General features: G+C 34.9%; 5 protein-coding genes across 6 annotated transcripts; 1 reads left to right on the top strand and 4 right to left on the bottom strand.

The window, feature by feature from the left end:
* Positions 1-183: 183 nt before the first annotated feature.
* LOC111807318 (putative inactive nicotinamidase At3g16190) lies at positions 184-2,565 on the bottom strand. Its single transcript, XM_087129388.1, has 5 exons — positions 2,407-2,565; positions 2,224-2,337; positions 1,417-1,651; positions 530-646; positions 184-445 (listed from the first exon to the last, which is right to left on the bottom strand). Exons 1-5 carry the CDS (start codon positions 2,452-2,454, stop codon positions 372-374), a joined length of 588 nt encoding a protein of 195 aa, XP_086985514.1. The 5' UTR covers positions 2,455-2,565; the 3' UTR covers positions 184-371.
* Positions 2,566-5,787: 3,222 nt separating this feature from the next.
* LOC111807094 (transcription factor bHLH68-like) lies at positions 5,788-7,446 on the bottom strand. The gene is made up of 5 exons (XM_087129392.1): positions 7,226-7,446; positions 7,079-7,162; positions 6,938-7,003; positions 6,199-6,264; positions 5,788-6,023 (listed from the first exon to the last, which is right to left on the bottom strand). The coding sequence occupies exons 1-5, from the start codon at positions 7,391-7,393 to the stop codon at positions 5,961-5,963; spliced, it is 447 nt and encodes a 148-aa protein (XP_086985518.1). The 5' UTR covers positions 7,394-7,446; the 3' UTR covers positions 5,788-5,960.
* Positions 7,447-8,592: 1,146 nt separating this feature from the next.
* On the bottom strand, positions 8,593-9,358 carry EMB3123 (PPR containing protein). The gene has a single exon (XM_023666884.2). It carries the CDS (start codon positions 9,344-9,346, stop codon positions 8,663-8,665), a length of 684 nt encoding a protein of 227 aa, XP_023522652.1. The 5' UTR covers positions 9,347-9,358; the 3' UTR covers positions 8,593-8,662.
* Positions 9,359-14,446: 5,088 nt separating this feature from the next.
* On the top strand, positions 14,447-17,557 carry LOC111806821 (auxin-responsive protein IAA27). The gene is made up of 5 exons (XM_023692301.2): positions 14,447-15,363; positions 16,351-16,586; positions 16,712-16,853; positions 17,200-17,261; positions 17,343-17,557. Exons 1-5 carry the CDS (start codon positions 14,807-14,809, stop codon positions 17,378-17,380), a joined length of 1,035 nt encoding a protein of 344 aa, XP_023548069.2. The 5' UTR covers positions 14,447-14,806; the 3' UTR covers positions 17,381-17,557.
* Positions 17,558-17,788: 231 nt separating this feature from the next.
* Positions 17,789-22,439, bottom strand: LOC111806822 (Prefoldin chaperone subunit family protein). 2 transcript variants are annotated; one of them, XR_002816884.2, is made up of 9 exons: positions 22,228-22,439; positions 21,059-21,247; positions 20,477-20,506; positions 20,230-20,331; positions 19,365-19,472; positions 19,172-19,226; positions 18,869-19,002; positions 18,457-18,523; positions 17,789-18,228 (listed from the first exon to the last, which is right to left on the bottom strand). XR_002816884.2 is itself a non-coding variant. In XM_023692302.2 (7 exons), exons 2-7 carry the CDS (start codon positions 21,160-21,162, stop codon positions 18,934-18,936), a joined length of 468 nt encoding a protein of 155 aa, XP_023548070.1. In that variant the 5' UTR covers positions 21,163-21,247; positions 22,228-22,439; the 3' UTR covers positions 18,707-18,933. The 2 variants fall into 2 exon arrangements, 1 of the variants encoding a protein (XP_023548070.1); XM_023692302.2 differs by lacking the exons at positions 17,789-18,228; positions 18,457-18,523 and having other exon boundaries at positions 18,707-19,002.
* Positions 22,440-22,558: the final 119 nt, after the last annotated feature.

Genomic DNA, 22,558 nt, shown 5'->3' with positions numbered 1-22,558 from the left:
AACAAGATTGTCGATTCCGACATATAAACGTCACTCGGTGTTCCTCTCGAATTTTTGTAGATGGATGAATCAAATTTTATTGATAGGTAAGGAAGAGTACTGTTCATTCTCTTCCGCTCCCTTTTTCATCTGGGTTGGAACGAATCTTTGCGAGACCCATTTGAGACAGGTTAAATAAACATCTTTATATCAAACTCTTCCGATTTTTTTTAAATTTAAAAGGGTAACTGATTCGTTCATCATTCACGAAGAAAGTCCAACAACATAGGGAGTGTTTCGATTATTTAAAGTTTACACACCGATAAAAGAAAACGAGATGCATGTTGTAATGTTGAGTGGTCGGAGATCAAACCATGGCAGAGGGGGGCTGTTCAAGCATCAGAGTGGCCCCATTCATCAACTTTTGAGGCCACAACGCCCACATTTTTCATGTCAGTGATATTATCTGTGTTTTTTACCATCTCAAAGCGTTATAAGCTATGAATTGTTGTTAGAAATGGAAAGGATTTGGAGTAGAAAGCTCACTTACCCTGATGGATTTTGGGAGTGGCAGCTGCCGTTGCATCACTAAGAAGAGTGATTGAATGGTAATCCAAAGACACAGCATCAAAAACTGTCTGTCTGATACAGTTTGGCGTTTGAACACCTACAAATTCAAAGGAATGCATTGGTGCATGTAGAGACAGAGACGGAAAATATAATCTCAGTACTCGTTTAGCTAACGGTGGTGGGGTGGGTGGAAACGGAAAATATAATCTCAGTCATCGTTTAGCTAACTGGGTGTAACGGCATAAGCCCACATTTAGTAGATATTGTTTGTTTTGGCTCATTATGTATCGCCAAAACGCATCTATTAGGGAGAGGTTTCCATACTTTTATAAGGAAAGTTTTCATTCTCCTTTTCAATCGATATGGGATCTCACAATACACCCCTTTAGGGGTCCAACGTCCTCGTTGGCTCACCGCTCGGTGCTTTGCTCTGATACCATTTATAACAGCTCATGCCCACTGCTAGTAGATATTGTCCACTGTGACCCATTACGTGTCTGCTAGGGAGAGGTTTCCATACCCTTATAAGAAATGTTTTGTTCTCCTCTCCCATTGATGTGGGATCTCACAATCCATCCTTTGGGAGCAAGCGTCATGATACCATTTGTAACAGGCCAATCTCACCACTAGCAGATATTATCTACTTTGACCAGTTACTTATTGTCATCAGCCTCACTGTTTTAAAACGTGTAGGGAGAGGTTTCCACACCCTTATAAGGAATGTTTCGTTCACCTATCTAACTGAGGTTCGATCTCACAAGGAGAGAAGTCTCTCCTCACTTCCTCTCTCGTTTTTCGTTTAAAGGGAGATTCCTCACCCAAGTCGACGGGAATCCTTAGATATCGAGTATAAATGGAGTATCTTACCAACAACAACCAAATGAGTGATACCCACGCCCTGCAGAAGGGAATGCAAGTTAGTATCAAAAAAGGCACTAAACCTTGTTTTCACCAACTTATATTCTCCTTCTTTCATTTCAAGGCCTTCTACAAGCTCTGCCCCTCTGCTTCCCTTTGCAGCTGGCTTCAGCTTCCCATTGCCATAGTAATGGCGCCGAAACCGTTCCACATCTCGTCCTTCAGGATCGTGCTCTCGGACAACCTACGACAAAACAAAAAAATGAACAGCAATCCCCGACAAACATAAACCTAAAACAACTCAAAATAACTGTAGCTGTCCCGGTTCCCAGCCAGTAGATATTGTATTTCTAGACTTTCTTATGGATTTCTCTTCAATATTTTTAAAAAACATTTGTTAGGGAGAGGTTTACACACCCTTATCAAAAATATTTTGTTCTCCTCCCCAGTCAATGTGGGATCTCAACTATTACAAATAATATCAAAGCCAGATACCAGATACCGAGCGATGTACCAACAAGGAGGCTGAGTCTTGAAATGGGTGGACACGAGGCGGTGTGTCAGTAATGACAGTTGGTCTCGAAAGGGTGAATTGGAGGGTCCCACATCGATTAGAGAAGGGAACAAGTACCAACGAGGACACTGGTTCCCGAAGGAGGTGGATCGTGAGATCCCACATCGGTTGTGCAGGAGAATGAAATATTTTTTTATAAGAACGCGTTTTAAAAAACTTTAAGGAGAAACTAAGAGCAAAAAGTCAAAGAGAATAATATATCAGCTAGCTAGCGGTGAGCTTGAGCTGTTATAATAACAAACCCAGATAACGAACACGCCCCGCTTTCTTGCAATCTCGACAGCCCGATACACGCTTGGGACTATGGCGCGGGCTCCTGGTATAGCGAACGGGGAGCCTTCATCGATGAAATCCTTCTGAAAACGAAGAATTGGAAGAAGGTTAAGAAGAGAGTTGTGGATGTTGAGAAGAGAATAAGAAAGAACCTGCATGTCAATGACGAGAAGAGCAGTGTGATTCCATTGATCCGCCATAGCCAAACAGCTCCGAGCAATAATGAGTCTCTTGAAAGAAAGAAGAAAAACATTGAATTGAATTCATGAACTGACAAGATTGTCGGTTATTGGTGTAGGCTCAATTATAAAAAAAACATCAGTTCAAATATGGGTTTGTCGTAATGTTTGTCCCATTGGGCCTACAATGGTGTGTTGACACTTCAATGCCTCGCCGTCAAAATTAACCAATCCAACTTGGTTATTATATTGAAATTTTAGAGGTAAATATTAAGGGTATATTTGATTCAAGATCGAGATTGGACTCAAATAACTGTTTACGCCTCTGAACGGTGGTTTTGGCGATGATGACGATGTGTAGCAACTGACAATGGCAGTGTGCTAGAGATCCCCCACGTCAATTGGAGAGGGAAACAAAACATTCTTTATAAGCGTATAGAAACATCTCTCTATCATAATTTTAAAAACAGTGGAACTAACGAGGATATGTAACGAGCTAAGGCAGACAATATCTACTGGTGGTGGGCTTAGGTTGTTACAAATGGTATTTGAGTCAGTCACTTGGTGATGTACCAGCGAAGATGTTGACCCCCAAGGAGGGGTGGATTGAAAGATCTCACATCGGTTGGAGAGGAGAACAAAACATTTCTTATAGGGTTATAAAGGTGTATAAACCTCTCCCTAACATAAGCGTTTTAAAATCGTGAGGCTGACAAGCTTACGGTAATATGTAACGAGCTAAAACGGATAATATCTACTAGCGGTAAACTTGAGTTGTTACAATTTTAACTTTGTTGTTTGGCACGTTGTACGTTGGTTACTATATTGAAATTTAGAGGTAAACATTAATGGTATGTTCCATTCAAGATTAAAATTGGACTCAAATAATAAGTACCATAAAAACTAACCGTTTACGCCTCCAAACCGTAGTTCCAACGGTGGCGGTGTGTAGCAACTGACAATAACAGTGTACTAGAGATCCCACGTCAATTGGAGAGGGAAACAAAACATTCTTTATAAGGGTATAGAGAAACATCTCTCTTCCGTAGGTATTTTAAAAACGGTGAAGCTGAGGACGATATGTAACAGGCTAAAACAGACAATATCCACTAGTGGTGGGCTTGAGCTGTTAGAAATGGTACCAGAGTCAGTCACTTGGCGATGTACACGTTAGGCCCCCAAGAGGGTGGATTGAAAGATCTCACGTCAGTTAGAGAGGAGAACAAAACATTTCATAAAAGTTCGAAGGGTGTATAAACCTCTCTCTAACAGCCGCATTTTAAAATCGTGAAGCTAACAAGCTTACGGTAATATGTAACGAGCTAAAACGGATAATATATACTAGCAGTGAGCTCGAGTTATTACAGTTTGCTACGTTTATATGTTTTTGCACTGTTCTCGCTTAACAAAAAGGCTGGAAGATGATCGTAGAAGATAGAATAGAGATTTGAATATCTAATCTTTTAAATCTGAATTAATTAAATTAACTATAGTTTGAGTTGTTAATTTTTTTATTGCAAACATTATTAAGGAATAAAATATATTCAATACGCCATAATACAAAATTAATTAAGTGGGTTACAGCTCAAAAGAGACTATTAATTAAAGCTAATAAAAACAACAATATTAATTAATTAACAAAAACATTATATATGATTAAAATAATCCCTAATAATAATAATATGAATATTAAAAAGGATTAAATGGAGATTAATTAATTAATTAATTAAATCAAAAGCCAGTTCCATAAGTGGTATCAGCTCCAACTAGGTGTGTGCATGAGAGTGGTACCAAACAAAGCCCTCTACTCCTCAGCTCCTTCAATGGCTTCTCTTGCCTTTTCCTTTCATCTCCCTAATAATAACATATTAATTTAACCCATTTATATCATATAAAATAGAACCGACTTTAATTTTTTAGAAAGAAAAGCGTTCGGTAACTGTTCGTGTAGAAAAGTAATAGAAGTGTTCGAAAAATTCAATAAACCCGACCCAATTTGTATGTTTTGATTTGAGTTGGGTTATAAAGTTACTTCAATCTGGTTGAATTCAAATAAATGAAAACTTTATAAGTTGGTTGGTTCGTGAATTATACTAAAATAATATATATATATATATATATATATATATATATATATATATATATATATATATATATATATATATATATATATATATATATAATGAATAAATAGATATTTTAAAAATTAACATTTTATTTTTTTATTAAATATAAAATTTTAAATAAATGATTGGAACAACTCAAACCAACCAAACCGTACAAATTTATAGTTGGGTTAGGCTGGACTCATTATTTAACGAGAGTTGTTTAGGTTAAAAAAATTTACAAACCGAACAATTAAGTTAGGTCTAAAAATGTCTCGACTTGACCCGACTCAACCCATGAACACCCATATGAAGAAAATTTTGAAATCTTGCTAACTTTTTAGAAAAAAATTGGATTCTATCAATTTTGACGATAATAACGAGAAAGATATAGTGGAAAAGTACAAAAAGATAAGGGTTTGAAATTGAAACTTTTTAAAGAATAAAGACTAAAGTGAAATGAACGCTTTAACAATCGAGACTAAAACATGTATTCAAAGGAGAATACCGACACGAGTTGTTCAAAAGCGGGATTAGCCAATAAGAAAAAAAGTGTTTTAATAAACTTTTAATGGTTTTTTTTTTTTTTTTTTTTTAATTTTTGGGATTCCAAAAACAATTAGGCAGCCTCCAAGCAACACTTTTTTGGGACACCTCTTGAGCAAGTATTTAAAGGTGAATATAAAGCTAAGAACCTTATTCCTTTTCATTCCCTTTATTTTCTTCTTTATTTTAATTTTTTTTTTAATTTTGATTCATTTTATGATTTATGATGTCAAAAATCTATCATTTGCAAAAACGTCGGTCGATATTTAGGAAAAACCCTAAAAAAAACTCGTAAAAATGACTCGAATCAATTAAACCAAAGTTAACCCTTCTTAAACGAGTCATTGATCTTCAGTGTTATCAAGTTAAATATTTTTAAAAATTAGAGAAAAAAAAAAAACCCCTTTTTAAATAAGCTCACAACATCATAACCCAAAAATCCATTTTTTTTTTAATCACATATTACTCTTCAAAGAACATTAAACCAAAAGTTAAAAAATTTTAAAAACATTACTCGTCAATTTATGAAAACGTATGAACTTTGTCACAAAAAAGAAAACCGACCCGTTGTAAATAAGCTCTCGAACATCACAACCCAGAAGTCAAAATTTTGAAACAAACATTAGTAAAAAAGATATTACTCGTTAAAGATTATTAATCCAAAAGTTAAATTTTTTTTAAAAAAATTACACGTAATTTATGAAAATGTATGAGCTTTTTCACCAAACAGAAAACCGACCCATTTTAAATAATCTCTCGAACATCACAACCCAGAAGTCGAAATTTTGAAAAAAAAATTAGTAAAAAAGATATCACTCATCGATATTCATACGAACGCCCTCGAATGCATGAAACTGTTTAAGCTTTAGTATATACTTACAAGAGGCTGTAATTCGTGAGCTCTTTTGGAGCACTTCGCAGATAAGGGTAACTAAGAGCCTGCCAGTCAAAAAAGGAGAGAAAGCTATGAAGATCCAGAGAAAAGAATGTTGAGAAAAACATGAGATTTTACTGTGCCTTTTTTACCTCTCAATCTCCACTTACATAATAATAATAGGGTCTCTTTTACAGAGCTTAAAACTGTAAATGGGTAAAAAAAAAATAGGCTTTTTACCTCAATTTGTCCCTGAAGAAATCTGATATACCCAATAGCTTCTGACAGCACCGAGGCAGTATCAGTCTGCAAAAAGGAAGGGAAAAGGAATTTATATATATATATATATTTTTCTTTTTAAATTTATTTATTTAGTTAGTTATTTATTTATTGAAGTTGTTAGTGTTTAGAAGGAAATTACTGTAGTAATAAAGTAATAGTTAAATTATACCGATACCCGTGAACTCTGAGGTAAGTTTCGGTAACGTGTAAAAATTGAAAAACATATTGACGCAATATCTACCACTCAAAAGTGTGCATAGATATGAAAATATTATTACTCAACGAAAGAATACAGATTTAAGAATTAGAAAAAGAATTGGGATCAAATGTTTAATCTTCATTGATATTCACAATCGTTAAATAGAATACAAGATACTAAATAATATCTACCAAGAAAATATAAACTAACTAAATCCTGATAATAAAATAAAATATACTACTATTCAAATTCAACTGATTACCATATGTAAGATATATTTCCTAACTAATATATTCCGGAAGATTATGAATATCATATATTCCATAACTAATTCAAATTAAAATAAGTTGCACTAAATTGTGACACGTATGTAATATCATTTATAGCATTATTCTCGTAAATTGATTTACGGGTAAAAATGAAAATTTTTAAAACTGAGTGAAACATAGTAAAAACTCAGATATTTTATGTAAATTTAACCTAAACCCTAAATTTTACCTTTCCGAATGGAGAGACGATTTGGTGAAGAGCTGTAATTCGATCTACGAGCTTCTCCTTCCTCACCTGTTATTATTCGATCCTAAAGATGCAAACTTTTCATAAACCTTTCATAAATTGAAGTTTTGAAGTAAAATCTACCCTTAAAGGTGGTTGGGTTGAAGATGGCGGATGAACCCTAGCTTTCTTACACGCGCCACTGTCGACGACAGCGGAGCGATTCGACTGTTCAAGTAAGGGAGAATGTTACAATTTGAGAACAAAAGCAAAGCCAAGGAAGTGGCTCACCTCCAACGAGCGGTCGGGGTCGGGGGCGCCACCGCCACCACCGGAGACGACACGGTTGCTCCCGTGATGTGGGTTGTTAGTATTACAGGACAAGTGAGCAAAGTTTGGATTGTTGTTGAAGATTTGGTGTTGGAAATTCTCCAACTTTGTTGGATGATAATGAGTCATCTGGGGTTGGTTGAAAACCCTATGTTCTTCGCCTCTGATAACACAAAAAAGACATAAAATTAAGACATAAAAGTGAAGAAATTAAAGAACATCATATAATTACATGACAAATTGGCTCCATGTCTGAGGCTGTTCAGCTAAAGAAGTTGTCCACCAATTAGGGTTTCCACCCATCATTTGCTTAAGTTCAGCTCTAGAATCTATGAGGCTTTTTGGAGGTGGAAGAGAACTTAAAATATATTTCAAAAATATTCTTAAATTTTCAAAATTAACGTTAAAAAGTTGAGAGATAATCTATGAGATGTCGATCGATGATTTTCGTCTATATATTGACGATAATTGTGAGATCCTACGTCGATTGGAGAGGGGAATGAAGCGTTCATGATGTGAAAATCTCTTCCTAACAGACGCATAATGGGGGAAGTCAAAAGGGAAAGCCCAAAAAACTTGAGGGGAAGTCTGGAAAAGAAAGTTTAAAGAGGACAATATGTGGATGAGTACCGGTTCTATTGCATAACTCTGAAAAAGCGGGCAATATCTACTATCGGTGGGCTTGAGAAGAAGGGATTCAAACATTCACTCTCAAGAAACTGATTAGATGTCCTAAAGTATTATCTCGTATAGTGTAGTTTCGTCTACTCTAATCTTGTTGAAGCTCGTATAAGTTATTTTTCGTTTCACTCAAACAACATACGTTGACGTTAGTTCAAACTATATCGTAATTAATGACATCTTAGTGAAGAAAGTATACAATCGAAACCACATATAAATAAAAGTAACCATAAGGATAGGATAACTAAGAAATGCTTACAAAAATTAAAACAATTCAAACAAAATGATTTGTTTGTTTATATTTTAATAATATTTAAAAAAATTAATTATAATATATTATTTCCTTTTTGAGAGGTGTGGAAAAAGTCAGATGGGAATATTATATTTTAAAGAAAAATGGTTCCCAATATTCCATTTTTGCCCTTCTCATCAACATCAAACTTCAATTTTACACTCACCTTTTCAAATTAAATAATCTTAATTGACAAATGGCGTAATGGGCCTAAAAAGGCCCAAATAAAACGAACCCTGGTAATGGGCCTATTGGCCCAAACTCCGTAAGAGGGTCTTTTCTTTTTCTTTTTTTTTTTAAAAATTTCTTTTTCTCCAGTTGGTTAAATTTTTAATAATTGCATTTATGGACCAAATTAGTTAATAATCCAAAAGTAAATAGAAATATAATACATTTAAAAAAGAAATTACAGGTTGGGTCAATTTTCAAAAACTGCCCACTAAATCTTGAAATTGCATATTGACCTCATCAGCCATCTCCATTTCCCCGAGCCTCCTTAAGCCCTTGCTCAAAACCCTAACCGTATAATCATCGGCTTTGATGGTGGATCCCCAACCGCTCCTCTTCATCATCCTATAAATCCTCACCGTCGATTCCCTTCGATCCCCACCAATCACCGCCTTGATCAACTTAATCAAACCCTTATCATCGCACTGGATCGCCCTATCTTCATCTTCCAAATCGCAAACCAGCCGGTCGATTTCCTCCGCCGCTCCGTTCCTCGATAACGCCGCTGCCACCTCTGCGTACATCCCTAAATCGGCGCCGTACTCCGATCGTACGACGGCGAAAACCTCCAAAGCGAGGGCGCACCGGTCCTGCCGGAGAAGCTCCTTTAAGGTGGCGACGAGGTCGGCTTTGAGCAATCGGGAAAGCGTAGTGGAGAGGACTTGTTCGAGCTTCGTCGGGTCGGATTTCTCGGCCCGTTTTAGAGATTGAATGGCTTGGATTGCTTCGGTGCTTAGGGTTCTGCCTTTGACTAACGGTCCTCGGTTGTCCCGAGGACCGCAGCGTACCGGAAGGGAAACGACGACGGTAGCGGTGGCGGAGATCGGAATCGGAATCGGGATTTGAGATTTGAGAAACGTGGAGTGAAGAGAGAAAGCCATGGCGTAGTGCAGGTTGGGTAGCGGATTGGGTTTTTGCAATGACTATTGTACCCTTTTGCTGAGCGTTGTGGGGAACTTGGGCTTGGCCCGGTAATATTGGGCCTTGTAACTTGTCTGTTTAATTTATTCTGTTGGGCCGTATGTTGGAAAAGTTGGGCCCAATAACTGAATAATAATGTAATCAATCCTTGAAATGAAAAGGACAGGTCATCATACACGTATTGAAAAACACCACATTGGAAGTGATAAAAGCCAGCTTGACCTCCAACATTGCTTTGGAATTGCCACCTCATTACTTACATTTTTTTAAAACAAAAATTATAAAATAATAATCCTTCCATTTTTAAAATGAAAAACTAGTTAAAAAGTTAGATAAGTTCGAGATTAAATTAATTTTTTTTTAATTCTCTTAAATAGTAATTTAATTAAGTCCCAATCCCCTGATACAAGGAATGACTCATGAATTTATAATAATCTAGGGAATGACCATGAGTTTATAATCAATAAATACTCTCTCCATTGGCGTGAGACCTCAAGCAAAGTCATGAGAGCTTATACTTAAAGTGGACAATATCATACCATTGTGGAGGCAAAGTCATGAGAGCTTATACTTAAAGTGGGCAATATCATACCATTGTGGGGAGTCGTGTTCGTCTAATATGGTATCAGAGACATGCCCTCCAAGCCCTAAACTTTCTCCGGGGCTTAAGGATTGTTGGGAGGGAGTCCTACATTAGCTAATTTAGGAAATGATCATAGGTTTATAAGTAAGGAATACATCTCCGGTGAGCCCTTTTGGAAAAGCCCAAAGCAAAGCCATGAGAGTTTATGCTCAAAGCGGACAATATCATATATCATTGTGGAGATTCGTGATTCGTAACATGGTATCAGAGTCATGTCCTAAAGTTATTTATGTCAATAGAATTCTCAAATGTCGAACAAAAGACTCCAAAAGAAAAGGAGTCGAGGCTCCTCGAACACATAGTAAAAAGTGACTAAGACTCCAAAAGAAAAAGGAGTGGAGCCCGGAGGTGTGCTTTGTTATTTAAAATTTTGAAAGTTCATAGATATTTTTTTAAAACAGATTTAGATATTTTTTTAAAACAGATTCTGCCTATAAAAGGCGAGAGAAGTTCGGATTTTTTTCTTTTTTGTATACTTTTAGGGTCATATGATATTTGGTGCACTTTAAATTTAAACTCGAGCTATAGAGATTAGAGTTGCGTATATATATATAAAATATATATATATATATGATTGGTGCACTTTAAATTTAAACTCGAGCTATAGAGATTAGAGTTGCGTATATATATATAAAATATATATATATATATATGTGTGAATTTTATAATGGATATGGTGTAGGATGAGAAAGGGGCCGAGTTGAGGGTGCTGCTTGTTGGGAGCCACCAGCCGACCACAGCGTGCAGTTGGTCGAGGCATTTTCTAGTGGAATTGGATTTGCTTTGCTTTCTTTTATTTTATTTTTTTGCAATCTATCAAAAAGTAAATACATTTTTAAATTGGATCTCCTAATTTAATCAAACCTTACTTTCATTCATAATTATACAATAATCCCCACTTTATAATATACTTTTATTTGATTTTATTAAGCCATAAATTCAAATATTTTCTACCTTTATTTGCCTTTTAACCTAAATTTCTTTTTGAACACGAGAAATTACGTAAGTAGTTTAGCTCAAGAGGAAACCCACTACAGTATATGGAGATGATCATCAAGAGCTCCCGAAATAGGGTTACTGTAAACCTGCCCTGAAAAGGTGAGGATATAGAATTTACTAAGTTATCGAGATTTTCCGTAGGTATTTTTCAACTGTTTTGTGGGGAATGTTTTATATTTGATGAAATTGACCCACGTTTTCAGTATAAAATATTGTAGGTGATTATAGACAAAAAAAAATTTACCCTAAAGCTCGAGCTCCAAACAAAATCTTACTTATAGTGAGTTTAGAGCCTATTCATAGGGTTAATCGGACTTAAACCGCTTAAAAATTACTAAATAGTATTAAATGCCCAAAATAATAATCATACTAACCTCTTTTATCTTTAATAAAAAATGAAAATTTCAGCAACTTATTTTAAATAAAATTAAAATTTTAATAGTTTATTACTAAAATAAATAAAAATGTTAAAAGTTTGAGGCTAAATTCGTAATTTCCAACAATATATATTTTAATAAAGTCAAAATTCGTACTTTCATGTGTTTTATCACGCCTATGTCTACGCGACACGTAGCCTCAGGTGAAAAACGAGACCACAAATCATGCGGCCTATGGCTTGCCACGTAAGCTGTAATCCGGACCCACCTCAGTCTACGGTCAAATCAGATAGCGGCGGATTCTTTGCGTACATAATACAAAATAGCAAATTTCTGAAATTTATTATTATTTTAATCGTACAATAATTAATTATTTTAATTTTTTATCGTCATAAAACATTAAGGTACTGTTCATTATTTTATAAATTCATAGATATTTCTATATTGGAGTGCTTTTGGATGACTAGTTCATTAAAGTAATACTACGTTTGTTATATTAATAATCATTTTTTTACAAAATAAAATAATAAATTAATATTTAACAATAAAATAAATAATAATAATATCAGATCAAAATATAATATTTTCATTTCTTGTAATTTAACTGTCCCGTTAACACAGTAAATCAATTCAATTGTTCCAATTTTTATTTTTATTAAAAATAAAAAGTCGATTAAAAAAATATTTATTTATTTATTTCAAATTTATGGCTCAATTTTAATAAATATTCCATCGTTACCCTTTTAATAATAAAAAATATATTTCAAAATTGTACAATAAATAATAAAAATAATTATAAAATTAAATAAAATATATTTTAAAATTGTACAACAAATAATAAAAATAATTATAAAATTAAATAAAAGTTCTTTGTTTTAAAATTAATAATAAATTTAAATTTTTTCCTTTTAACTCAATATAATTTTAGAATTTATAAATCGAATAAAATTCATTTTTTTTTATTCGGCCTCAACCCAACCCAAGCTGTATAAATTAGGTTCGATTGATCCAGTCTTTCACGTCATTGAGTTTTTTTTTTTTTTTTTTTTTTAATCATTTAATTGTTTAAAATACAATTTTGTAATTTCTCTTTCAAGCATTTAGTAGTGTCTAATTATCGTTTCTTAGTCGGGTTCTCCTCTCCGACCTCTCTCGAGCTCCACCCGACCCCTCCCGCCTTTTTTAAAAATTACTTTTAACTTAAAAAAGGAAAAAAAAAAAAAGTTAAAAGGGATGAGTATGAGATTGAAAGCGTGTGAAATGCACTTAGATTAGGCAGAGGGCCGTGGGTAGGAACGCAATGACACGCGTGGGGAGCAAATGGGTCACAATCCTCCATTCTCCTTGTCCCTCACTCCCACTATCATATTCTTTTTTCTTTTTTTTTTTTTATTTATTTTAACCCATAAAACCATAATTATTTCGTTGAACCATCGAATTAATGTCTTAAATTATGTTTTTTTTTCGATTTTTTAGTTAAAAAATTGGGTTTGAAATGATGAGATTTGTTATTGCTATTGTGTGCGTAATTGAAAATTTATTTCAAATGGATTTAGATTTTTTTTCGCAATTAATTAAAAAATAAAATAGCGGGATTTATTCGTATTCTTATATTCTTTGTTATTAAATAATGTTGTCTTTGTTATTATTAAAAAGTATTTTTTTAAGTGAAAATATTATTTTTAAAAGAATTACTAATTAAATATTTCTTCTAGAATAATTGAAATGGTTTTATTTTTTAATTTTATTTTGATTTTTCCTTAAAAAAAACATAAAGTAATTATTTTTTATTCAAATGTAAAAAGAAAAGAGAAAAAAAACAACAAAAACCCTTTTCTAAAAAAGAAAATAAAAAGTTAAAAATAAAAGGGAGAATAAAAGGTAATGTAAATAAATAAATAAATAAATAAAATTGAAAAATAAATAAAGAAAAGTACAAAATTTATGGACCCAAAAAGAGGCAAGGGAGATTAATGAGAATCTGGAAATAAAAAACAAAAATTATATTTTAAAATTTTAAATTTAAACTTTAAAAAAATTTAAAAAATGTTTTTATTACGTAGAAATTCAATAAGATCGAATATCAAATATTTATGAAACAAGACCTAAAATGAGGTAATTTTTGTCGGTTCGAGTCTATCTTAATAGACAAGTTACCTATCACATGAATAAAATAGAAGTACGTGAATACATCACGAACACGTTTGAATGAGAGTTATTTAAAAATGATTAAATAATTGATAGTTATTACTTTTATCAACAAAATATCAGTCCTCATCGGCCATTTCCTTTTCGACACATTAGAGGTATTTTCAATAGCAAATTTGAACCGGTAACACGAAGATTTTCTGTCATCTACTCTACCAAGAGCTATACTGGTCATTTTCGACATATTATTTTTATTTATTTTCATAGCAAATCGGTGAGACAAAGATTTTGAGTCCTTTGCTCTACCAAATAAGGGGTTACTAACACAGTTACAAACGTCAAATATTTTTAATTTTCATAATGATTTTAAAATAAGGATAGAGTAGGGTTGGGTTGGGTTGTAAACTATTTTTTGAACTCTGGCAAAAAAAAAAAAAAAAAAAGTCAACCCGTAAACCAACCCGAAGTCTTAGTTTTCAAAAAATTAAACCTAACCGAGAAAAAAAAATATAACATAACCTAACTTTTATAATTTAGGTTGTACGTTACGAATTAGTCGGATTATCGTGTCAATTATAATTAGGAAAAAGTACTTTTAAAAAAAAAAACTTTTTTTTTTTAATTTTGTTTTAGAAACTGTGCAGCACCTTATAAAAGAAAGATGCAGGGTGCAGACTGCAGTTGTCCCCATAGGATAAAATCTCAAATTTTAATTCGAATATATATATAAATTAGAAAATTAAAATAATAATAATAATAAAAAAATCAACAAAAATGGAATTTTTGTCTTGAAGCTGAGAGAAACAATCTCCTTCAGCTTCAGCCGATGACTGGCTCCCTTTCCTCTCGCTCTCTCCCATGGCTCGTGGACGCCTACTGTTCTATCCTTCAACTTTTATCCTAAAAAATGACTACAAACCAAACCATTTCTTTACACAAATCACTCCTAATCTTAAACTAATCAGCTTTAGCTAAAACCCCTTTTACGCTGTTCATTAGGATGAGGGCCCAATGTAAGATTAATCGCGTTTTAGAGCGTTTTAATGTCGATTTAGCGGTGTTTTTCATTTCGATTATGTAAATGGGGAAAAGGGTAAGTTTCTATTGCCACAGAAAGGGGCGATGAAACTTCTTTTTGTGTGTAAACAAAATCAGTAATCTGGGAGCTTATTCAGACCCTTCTCTGTCTCTTCTCCTCTCCTTTTTTGCCTCTGTTTCTTGCGATTTTGAAGAACTTGGTTCTGTCATTTTTGATGTCTAATCGCTTAGAACATAATTACATTGGATTAACGGAGGATTCTTCGATGGAAAGAACCCCTGAGAAGAATTCTTCATCGTCTTCTTCTGCTTCATCTTCTTCTCCTCCTCCTGGTACGAACGAGGAGAAGAACTGCGCTACTGTGAGTTTCAAGGACACTGAATTAAGGCTCGGATTGCCTGGTTTTCAGTCGCCTGAGAGGAAATCGGGAACTGGGATTTCGCTCTTTAGCAATGATTTTGAGGATAAACAGAGTAATGGGTTCTGTTCTTCTCGTATTTTGAAGAATCTTGTTTCTGGGTCTAAGAGGGGTTTCTCTGACGCCATTGATGGGTCCTCTTTAAAATGGGGTTTCTCTGGGAGTAATGGACTAAGCGAAGGGACTATGTTGTTCTCGCCCAAAAGTGGGATGCCGCCGAGCAATGTTAATGCGCCACAGGCTTGTGGTTCCTTGAAGGCTGTGAAGGAAGTGGTTCCTGTTAAGCAATCTTCTAAGCCTGCTCAAGAGAAGAAGCCTCAGGTTTCTGAAAATGGCGGCGCTCCTTTGGCTAAGTAAGCAAGATTTTGTTGTTGCTTCTCTTGATATGCTGTTCTTCACTGAGTTGAATGAAATAATTGTTGGGTTTAGTGTTAATTTCTCTGTTGGGTTGGATGTTTTTCTTGTTAATGCTATCATTACAATGCTTTGGGTAGCTATATATCTGCTTGTTGTAGTCTGTGTTGTGGAAGATTGAGATCAGTTTATGCTTGGTTCAAAGTAGAATCAAGGTTGATTATGATGAACATGGAGCTGCTTGGCCTATTGGGAGTCGAGCGTTTTGTGATTTCCTTTAGTCAATGACTAAGTTTCTTTGTAATTCTACGTAGTTTAGGTTGCATGTAGAATCATTCAAGCTTGACATGATCGATCTTGCGTGTGGAGTGATTCGAATCTCAAACAAGTGTTCTTGCTTCGAGATATTTGATTTCCCTTGGAGTGATTCTTTATCATCAGGGCTAAGGGTTCTTTCCTTTCCTTTGCTATTCTATGTAGTTTAGATTGCATGTTTTGCATCATTCGATCTTGCTTGTGGAATGATTCGAATCTGAAACAAGTGTTCTTGCCTTGAGATATTCGATCAACAAAGTAATTCGAGTCTTACTTTCCTTTTAGTGATTCTTTATCACTTTCCTTCCCCTTGTTGGGCATAGGCTCGGAATCATGTTCGTGATGAATGCCTCCAACAATGATAGGCGATAAGAGAATAGGCTTGAAAAGTGCGTTCGTGTGAGGATGATGTATAGGAAGAGATTGGACTCTCTCTTATTTTATATGGTTTTGATGTCTAATACTGTGGAACGAAACATTATTTATAAGGGCATGAAAACCTCTCCATAGTAGACGTGTTTTAAAAACTTTGAGGGGAAGCCCGGAAGGGAAAGCCCAAAGAGGATAATATCTGCTAGCGGTGGGGTTGGGGTTGTTACATATATGCATTTGAAGTTTCTCTCCGCTGTTCACTTCGGAGAATACTGAGCCTGAAAAGCTATGAAACGCAGGGCACAGGTTGTGGGATGGCCACCGATTCGATCCTTCAGGAAGAGCACGATGACCTCTACCAATTCGACCAAGAAGGCTGATGAAGCCGAGGGGAAATCGGAGTTGACCGGTTGCCTCTATGTGAAAGTTAGCATGGAAGGTGCTCCATATCTAAGAAAGGTTGATCTTAAACTGTGCAGTAACTATTCTGAACTATCATTGGCTCTGGAGAAGATGTTTAGCTGCTTCACTATTGGTATATCCTCCTTCCTCTCATCAAAGATTTGATCCACATGAATCTATGAACTTTGTTCCTCGTTTTCGTTCTTTTATCGACTCAACGCTACGAGAAGGCTTATTTGGTGTTTTAATGCTCTTCAGGGCAGTGTGGTACGGAAGGACTTCCAACTAAAGAGCGTCTGAGTGAAAGTAATTTGACGGATTTCCTCCATGGATCTGAGTATGTGTTGACGTATGAAGATAAAGATGGAGATTGGATGCTTGTTGGTGACGTCCCCTGGGAGTAAGTCGATTCCCTTTAGTTTGTTTCGTTCGTTTTTGTTTCTATGAAACAAAGAGTCGACTCGATGCGTGTAGAGTTATTACGTGAATGATGAGTAGAACATGTTATTTGAGCTCTTGCCTAGCAGTACATGTGTTGTTTTCTATGCTTGAACACGATGCCTAAGACTTGCGCACGTGTTCGTATGGCGTTGTCAATATGATTAATATAGGTGTCATCGATCCAAATCGATCCAAATCTTCGTTTCTGATCAATTGTTTTGTTTTCTTGCTTTTTCTTAACTGGAAAACGTACATGTTCTATTTGTGTTTACTTTCTTTCTTATCGTTTCGGTTGGATATCTCAGGATGTTCACTGATTCGTGTAGAAGACTCCGAATCATGAAAGGTTCTGAAGCAATCGGGCTAGGTAAGTTGAGGCATAATATCTCGAGTATAGCATATTTGTAAATATATGTATCTGAAGAAGTGTTTGCTCGTTGAATTGCAGCGCCGAGGGCCATAGAGAAGTGCAAGAACCGAAACTAGCGAGACGAAGTCCCGAGCGAGGCCTAGAGGACAGAACATCTCCTGAGATTTTATAAACTAATGTTGTATGTTATGAAATGCTAACATTTGAAAGACAATTATGTGCTGTGTGTTGATTTTTAATTATCATTGCCTCCCTCTTAATTAAAGAGTGAATCTCCTATGATTTTGTTCGCACTTACAGCTCCCATTTCTCTCTTTCTACATTACTGCTAAAAAGATACCCCATTAAGAACATTTTCATTTCAGTACCTCGAAGCTAAGCTCGAAAACGTCGATGCATAACACTAGCTGAACAATCATGCACAAAAGGGGCATCAAGAACAACATTTTTTAACGTCGAAAACGACACAAAACATGCTCTATTATCTCGAGAAAGCAGGAAGAGGAGGAAGAGCATGTGCAGGTGCAGGTGCAGCAGGGGCAAGAAGCTTGTTATCTGGCAGAGGAGTTGATATCTGCGGCTGGAGTTGGATGGCGGGGTCGGGACTCGGGTCGTAGCGACGTTGATGGTATCGCTTCAAGAAGCGGGTGAGGAAGTAGCAGAGGAGACGGAGAGAGGAAAGAATGGCTATGAGGAGTAAAGCTGACAGAAGATAGTCAGTTGAGGAGCGAGAGCTGTTGCAGCCAAACAATATTCCCAGACAAACCATGGCGAAGAAAGGGGAAACAGGAAGGTTTCTGAGCAGTTTCTGCAATGGCTTCCAATAAAATTACAGGGATTTGTAAAGCTTTTATTTTTCCTTCTTTTTTCAGCTTTTTAGCTTTGCCTTTGGGGTTCTTTCCTTGTCCAAACAATGCGCAACAGAAGAACTTTCAGGCCTATTCTTGCTTGCCTTCATCAGCCACTGTTTCATTACTCTTAGTCAAGCATGGAATCATTTCAAATTCATCATATATATATATATATATATATATATATATATATATATATATATATATATATAATAGGTGAAAATACAAATATGACCTTCAAATTATATTAATTTGGAGCAATTACCTTATAAGTTTATAATCGCAATTCGTTAATAAAAGCAACGAAATAATTAATTAATTTGAGATTAAGAGTCATTTACATTTGGTTATTGGTCTCTTGTCGGTCTCTCGTTCTCTTCAAGAGCTATAACTTCTCCCAGGAAATATCTGTTAAAAATCAGAGTAAACTTTTAAGAACTAACTTGGCTCAGTTCTTTTACTGGTTAATAATTAATTAACCAAAACGAAATTTTACAATGGTCACAAGATAATATTTCAATTTCAAAATATACCGTAAATTGATAGAAGGCATAATAATAGCAAGTCAACCAAGCAAAATTGGGCACTTAATAAGCATGCAATCTAATTCCATTCATAATTTTTTCAAGTTCATGAAAGTGTACTCTGCCATTGTCAGATAAGGTGGCGCAGTATTTTCATTAGCCATCTTTCTTCTTAAATTCTAAAAGATGAACAAGTTTACAAAAAGCATAAAAATTACGGGTTTTATACACAGAGCAGTGATTCTTCAGGACCATCTTCATTCCCAGAAAAGGAGGAACTATGAGGAACGGAACTTAAAATACATGTCCTTCCACAGTCTTCTCTGCTGGAAGTTGTAATAATTCACGAATCCCTTCACAAACCTGCAAATCAAATGTTCAAATACTCGTATGAACACCTCTCACCAACCCCACTTGTCTTCCAAATGAAAAATTAAAAAAAGTAGCTTAAAAGGGGCATGAATGAAAGTTTTAGGATCCCAGAAGTATGAATATTTGATTAATGGAAAATTTTGAAGTATGAAATGCATACCAACTTGATCTGCGCTTTAATTGATGCAATTAAATGAGTGTATTCTTCTATCTGTCTGCGTGGTTACAGCAAAAACATATACAGGCTCTTAAATAAACGAAAATTTGAAACCTTGAAGGAACATAAGATCCTAGCACTTGCGTGTTCAAGCACTAGTCTGAACCACACCGGCAATGCTTGTTAAAACACTTACCTGGCTAACCTTTCTTCTTTGAGAGAAATGAACTTTAAAGCTTCAGACCATGTGAACTCCACGTGAAACCCGAGCCCAACATCTACAAATATTCTTTGTGTATCTGCCCTGTAAAAGTGCAAATCATAATCGAGTAAATTCGCCTGAGAAAGGTTAATTAAATGGGGGCTCATTGCGTCTTGGCTTTGGCTCGAACCAAATTCAGCCCGAAGTCAAAGTTTAACCCATCTGACTCAACCCAATCAAACCATTAATTGGAATGGATATGGATCACCCTTTTTAAAGAGTGAATTAACCCATAGAATAGCTCATTTTGGGCAATATTTGGAACAACCCATCATTTAGCTAAAAGATTGGGGACTAGAATTGTATTTTGACATTTGAAATATTAGTACTATGATACTAAGGTTGGTCATTTAGCTAAAAAGTTTCTTATTAGGAATTGATTATAAATAAGGGAAATGAAAACATAGGCAATATTGTCGTTGTTTAGGCTTTTAGTGCGCTCAAGAGGGGGGAGGAGGGTCCTATCACCTAAAACTACATGGGAGTTATTGTTCCCTTTGATTCTTTTGAAAGATAAAAAATAAGAAAAACATAATAACTCCCAAATAGCTTGATATCTAATCTAACCGCCAAAGGATGACCTAATATACAATGGGACTAGCAATAAAGTAACAGGGCACTAGAGCAAATGAATCTAAACTCTATGATTGCCACCTATCTAGAATATTAAAATCCTTCAAGTTTTCTGACAACCAAATATAACAGACACCCGAGGTGGCCCAAATGCTAACAGATGGTAAAAGGAAAATTAAAAAAAGGGCCACCAGATTCATTATCTAGTTCGGTAAGAAAAACTTACACATTGCCTTGTACATAGACTTCAGAGCCAAGATTGACCAACGTTGTGAGATTAGTTATACTATTTTTCTCCAAATTCTCAATGTTTCGACGAAGGTCTGAACTAATGGTAAAGAAATGTTAAGTGTTAAACATCATAAATACCATCGACAATGCAACAAAACACAAGCGACAGAAGTATGTCGGATAATTGGGAATGAAGTGAAGCCATAAATCTGAGGAGGCTTCAAATGAATTGAAAAGGATACAACACCTTCTGCTGCTCAAACACTTTGTCCCTGCCAAACAACAAACAATATAGAAAAAACAGTTAAATGAGTTTTACATCTCTCAAGTTTTCAAAAATACTCGCAAACAATCATATTTTTCTTCCTTTCCTCGTCCCAAGATCCTATAAAACTCCCAAATTAAAGAAATAACTAATCTTTGACATTGTTTGTTTGCAGGGAATCAATTCAATGTATGGGGCACAAAAAGAACATTTTGAGAAATTTCATTTTCATCATTGTACTTTATGCTTGCATTTTCATATGTACAAAATAAATAGTTCTATAAGAAATTTTACTACTTAAATTTTGAGCTTTAATAAATAGTGAAATTAAATTTCATCAAAACTAAATTTTAAAATTGTCTAAAAACCAAGCAATGAAAAAACATTCAACCAACAAAGTACTCAAAGTCCACATTAATGTCCATCAACAATCTATATATCGCTAGATAGAAAATTGTAACATCAATTTAGATGGACATTCTATATATCGTCAGATAGTAAATGCTTCATTGGGATCCTTCAAAATGCATGAAGTTGAGAATCTGAAACAAATGCATACCTTTCAGCGATTGCATGCACCAAATCAGGTTTCAAGCGACGGTCAACAAATTCCTCAAACCTTTGAACTTTCTCATTCCGAAAGTTATCAATTCCTACATCCATGATCAATAACCACCAACTGATCGTGACAGCCTTGTGGATGTTCTAAAATAGTTATCAACAACAAAGTGGCAAAACTTCTATCCTCCTGCATACACAAATGTACATTTTGGTTATCTGGAAAGTTATATTTAAAATTCCAAACAATTTACCTAACTGCATGGAGGGGAAAAATATCAACAATCCATCAATAATTTATGGGCTATTTACCAATTTAGTTGGGTTGGTTTGCATTTGTTAGAAACAAAACAAACATTTAGGAGACCTGAATTTAACATAGACCCAAGATTCAAAAGTACTGAATGAAAATTGGGTTTATTTTGAAATCGACATTCAAATGAATTTAACAGCAAAAATCGAGATCTTAGCTGGATAAACGTACATGAGTTCCTAAAACAATCAGTCACTGACCCGAACCTTATGAATTTAACAGGAACAATCGAGATCTTAAATTCCATACAAACAATGCTAACAAGTTTGTACGAAAGTTAGTAATTGACGAAAAAATGGTAAAAAAGACATTAATATGGTCAGTTAAACATTTTAGAATTGTTCAGTCCATTACGTTTTCATCTCTTCTCCAAGGGAAAGTGAGCGCAATTCAATCTCCAAGATTTTTCTTTTCTTTCTTTCTAAACCCTTTGGTTTTCAATATCCCCTTCTCTATCTGTGATTTGTTAGTTCATCCTTGCATAGAATCTTCATCATCAAGATTCTTTGGCTTCTTAATCTATCTGCTTCATCTCATGTTCCTACTACCTTTCCACAATTGAGTTCAGTTTTTTTTCTTCCTTTTTTCTAAAATCCTTTTAATTAGGCATTTACCCATCAATTACAGCCTAATTTAGAAAATAAAATGCTCTAATAATTTACTCATAAATAAAAACAAAAAGGGCGACAATTATCTGACCCCAATGCGATTAGATATAAGATTTGGTTGATGGAAGAACTTATCCAATGTAATCGTCATATATAACAACTAAAAAGCTTGAAGACTGTTAGACAATGGCGAGCAGTGTGAGTATGAACTATAACATTGAGTAAAGTTGTAAAAGCAGTACGTCATACCTATGGAGAATCAACGCGGCTGAAGCAGAGGAGAAGTTGTCTCTACATACAATAACTAAATGCTGAGTGGATGCTACGAACGACGGCGACGGCGACGGCGAGGAGAAGCTGTATGCGGTTGCTGCGACTAACGGTGAGCGTCCGGCTGGGATTGTCGAAGAACCTACCCCCTCGGAGACGCAGAGACCAGGAGCGGGAGAGAACGAAAGAATGAAACTGAAATAGGGCTTTCATTTTAGGGTATATATAACTTCGGTTCGGTTTTTGTTGGTTTTTCAAAACTAAAAAAACCGAGCCAAGCCGAAGATTTCCGGTTTTCTCAAATATAAAC

Source organism: Cucurbita pepo, chromosome 12 (assembly GCF_057944985.1).
Source record: "Cucurbita pepo subsp. pepo isolate OVF chromosome 12, ASM5794498v1, whole genome shotgun sequence".
Lineage (NCBI taxonomy): Eukaryota > Viridiplantae > Streptophyta > Magnoliopsida > Cucurbitales > Cucurbitaceae > Cucurbita > Cucurbita pepo.
The sequence above is the reverse complement of the archived record's forward strand: the minus strand, read 5'-3'. Positions and strand labels throughout refer to the sequence as shown.

Excerpts from the sequence above, each read along its gene's own strand:
- LOC111807318 (XM_087129388.1), bottom strand. The coding sequence starts at position 2,454 with ATGGCGGATCAATGGAATCACACTGCTCTTCTCGTCATTGACATGCAG. Across the intron at positions 2,338-2,406 it reads TTCTCGTCATTGACATGCAG|AAGGATTTCATCGATGAAGG; the intron begins GTTCTTTCTTAT and ends CTTCGTTTTCAG. Across the intron at positions 446-529 it reads CACTCCCAAAATCCATCAGG|ATAATATCACTGACATGAAA; the intron begins GTAAGTGAGCTT and ends TAAAAAACACAG.
- LOC111807094 (XM_087129392.1), bottom strand. The coding sequence starts at position 7,393 with ATGACTCATTATCATCCAACAAAGTTGGAGAATTTCCAACACCAAATC. Across the intron at positions 7,163-7,225 it reads ACCCCGACCGCTCGTTGGAG|TCGAATCGCTCCGCTGTCGT; the intron begins GTGAGCCACTTC and ends TTACTTGAACAG. Across the intron at positions 7,004-7,078 it reads CAACCCAACCACCTTTAAGG|GTGAGGAAGGAGAAGCTCGT; the intron begins GTAGATTTTACT and ends GAATAATAACAG.
- EMB3123 (XM_023666884.2), bottom strand. The coding sequence starts at position 9,346 with ATGGCTTTCTCTCTTCACTCCACGTTTCTCAAATCTCAAATCCCGATT.
- LOC111806821 (XM_023692301.2), top strand. The coding sequence starts at position 14,807 with ATGTCTAATCGCTTAGAACATAATTACATTGGATTAACGGAGGATTCT. Across the intron at positions 16,854-17,199 it reads GTTGGTGACGTCCCCTGGGA|GATGTTCACTGATTCGTGTA; the intron begins GTAAGTCGATTC and ends TGGATATCTCAG. Across the intron at positions 17,262-17,342 it reads TTCTGAAGCAATCGGGCTAG|CGCCGAGGGCCATAGAGAAG; the intron begins GTAAGTTGAGGC and ends GTTGAATTGCAG.
- LOC111806822 (XM_023692302.2), bottom strand. The coding sequence starts at position 21,162 with ATGGATGTAGGAATTGATAACTTTCGGAATGAGAAAGTTCAAAGGTTT. Across the intron at positions 19,473-20,229 it reads GTCTATGTACAAGGCAATGT|GGCAGATACACAAAGAATAT; the intron begins GTAAGTTTTTCT and ends GCACTTTTACAG. Across the intron at positions 19,227-19,364 it reads AAAGAAGAAAGGTTAGCCAG|ACAGATAGAAGAATACACTC; the intron begins GTAAGTGTTTTA and ends GTAACCACGCAG.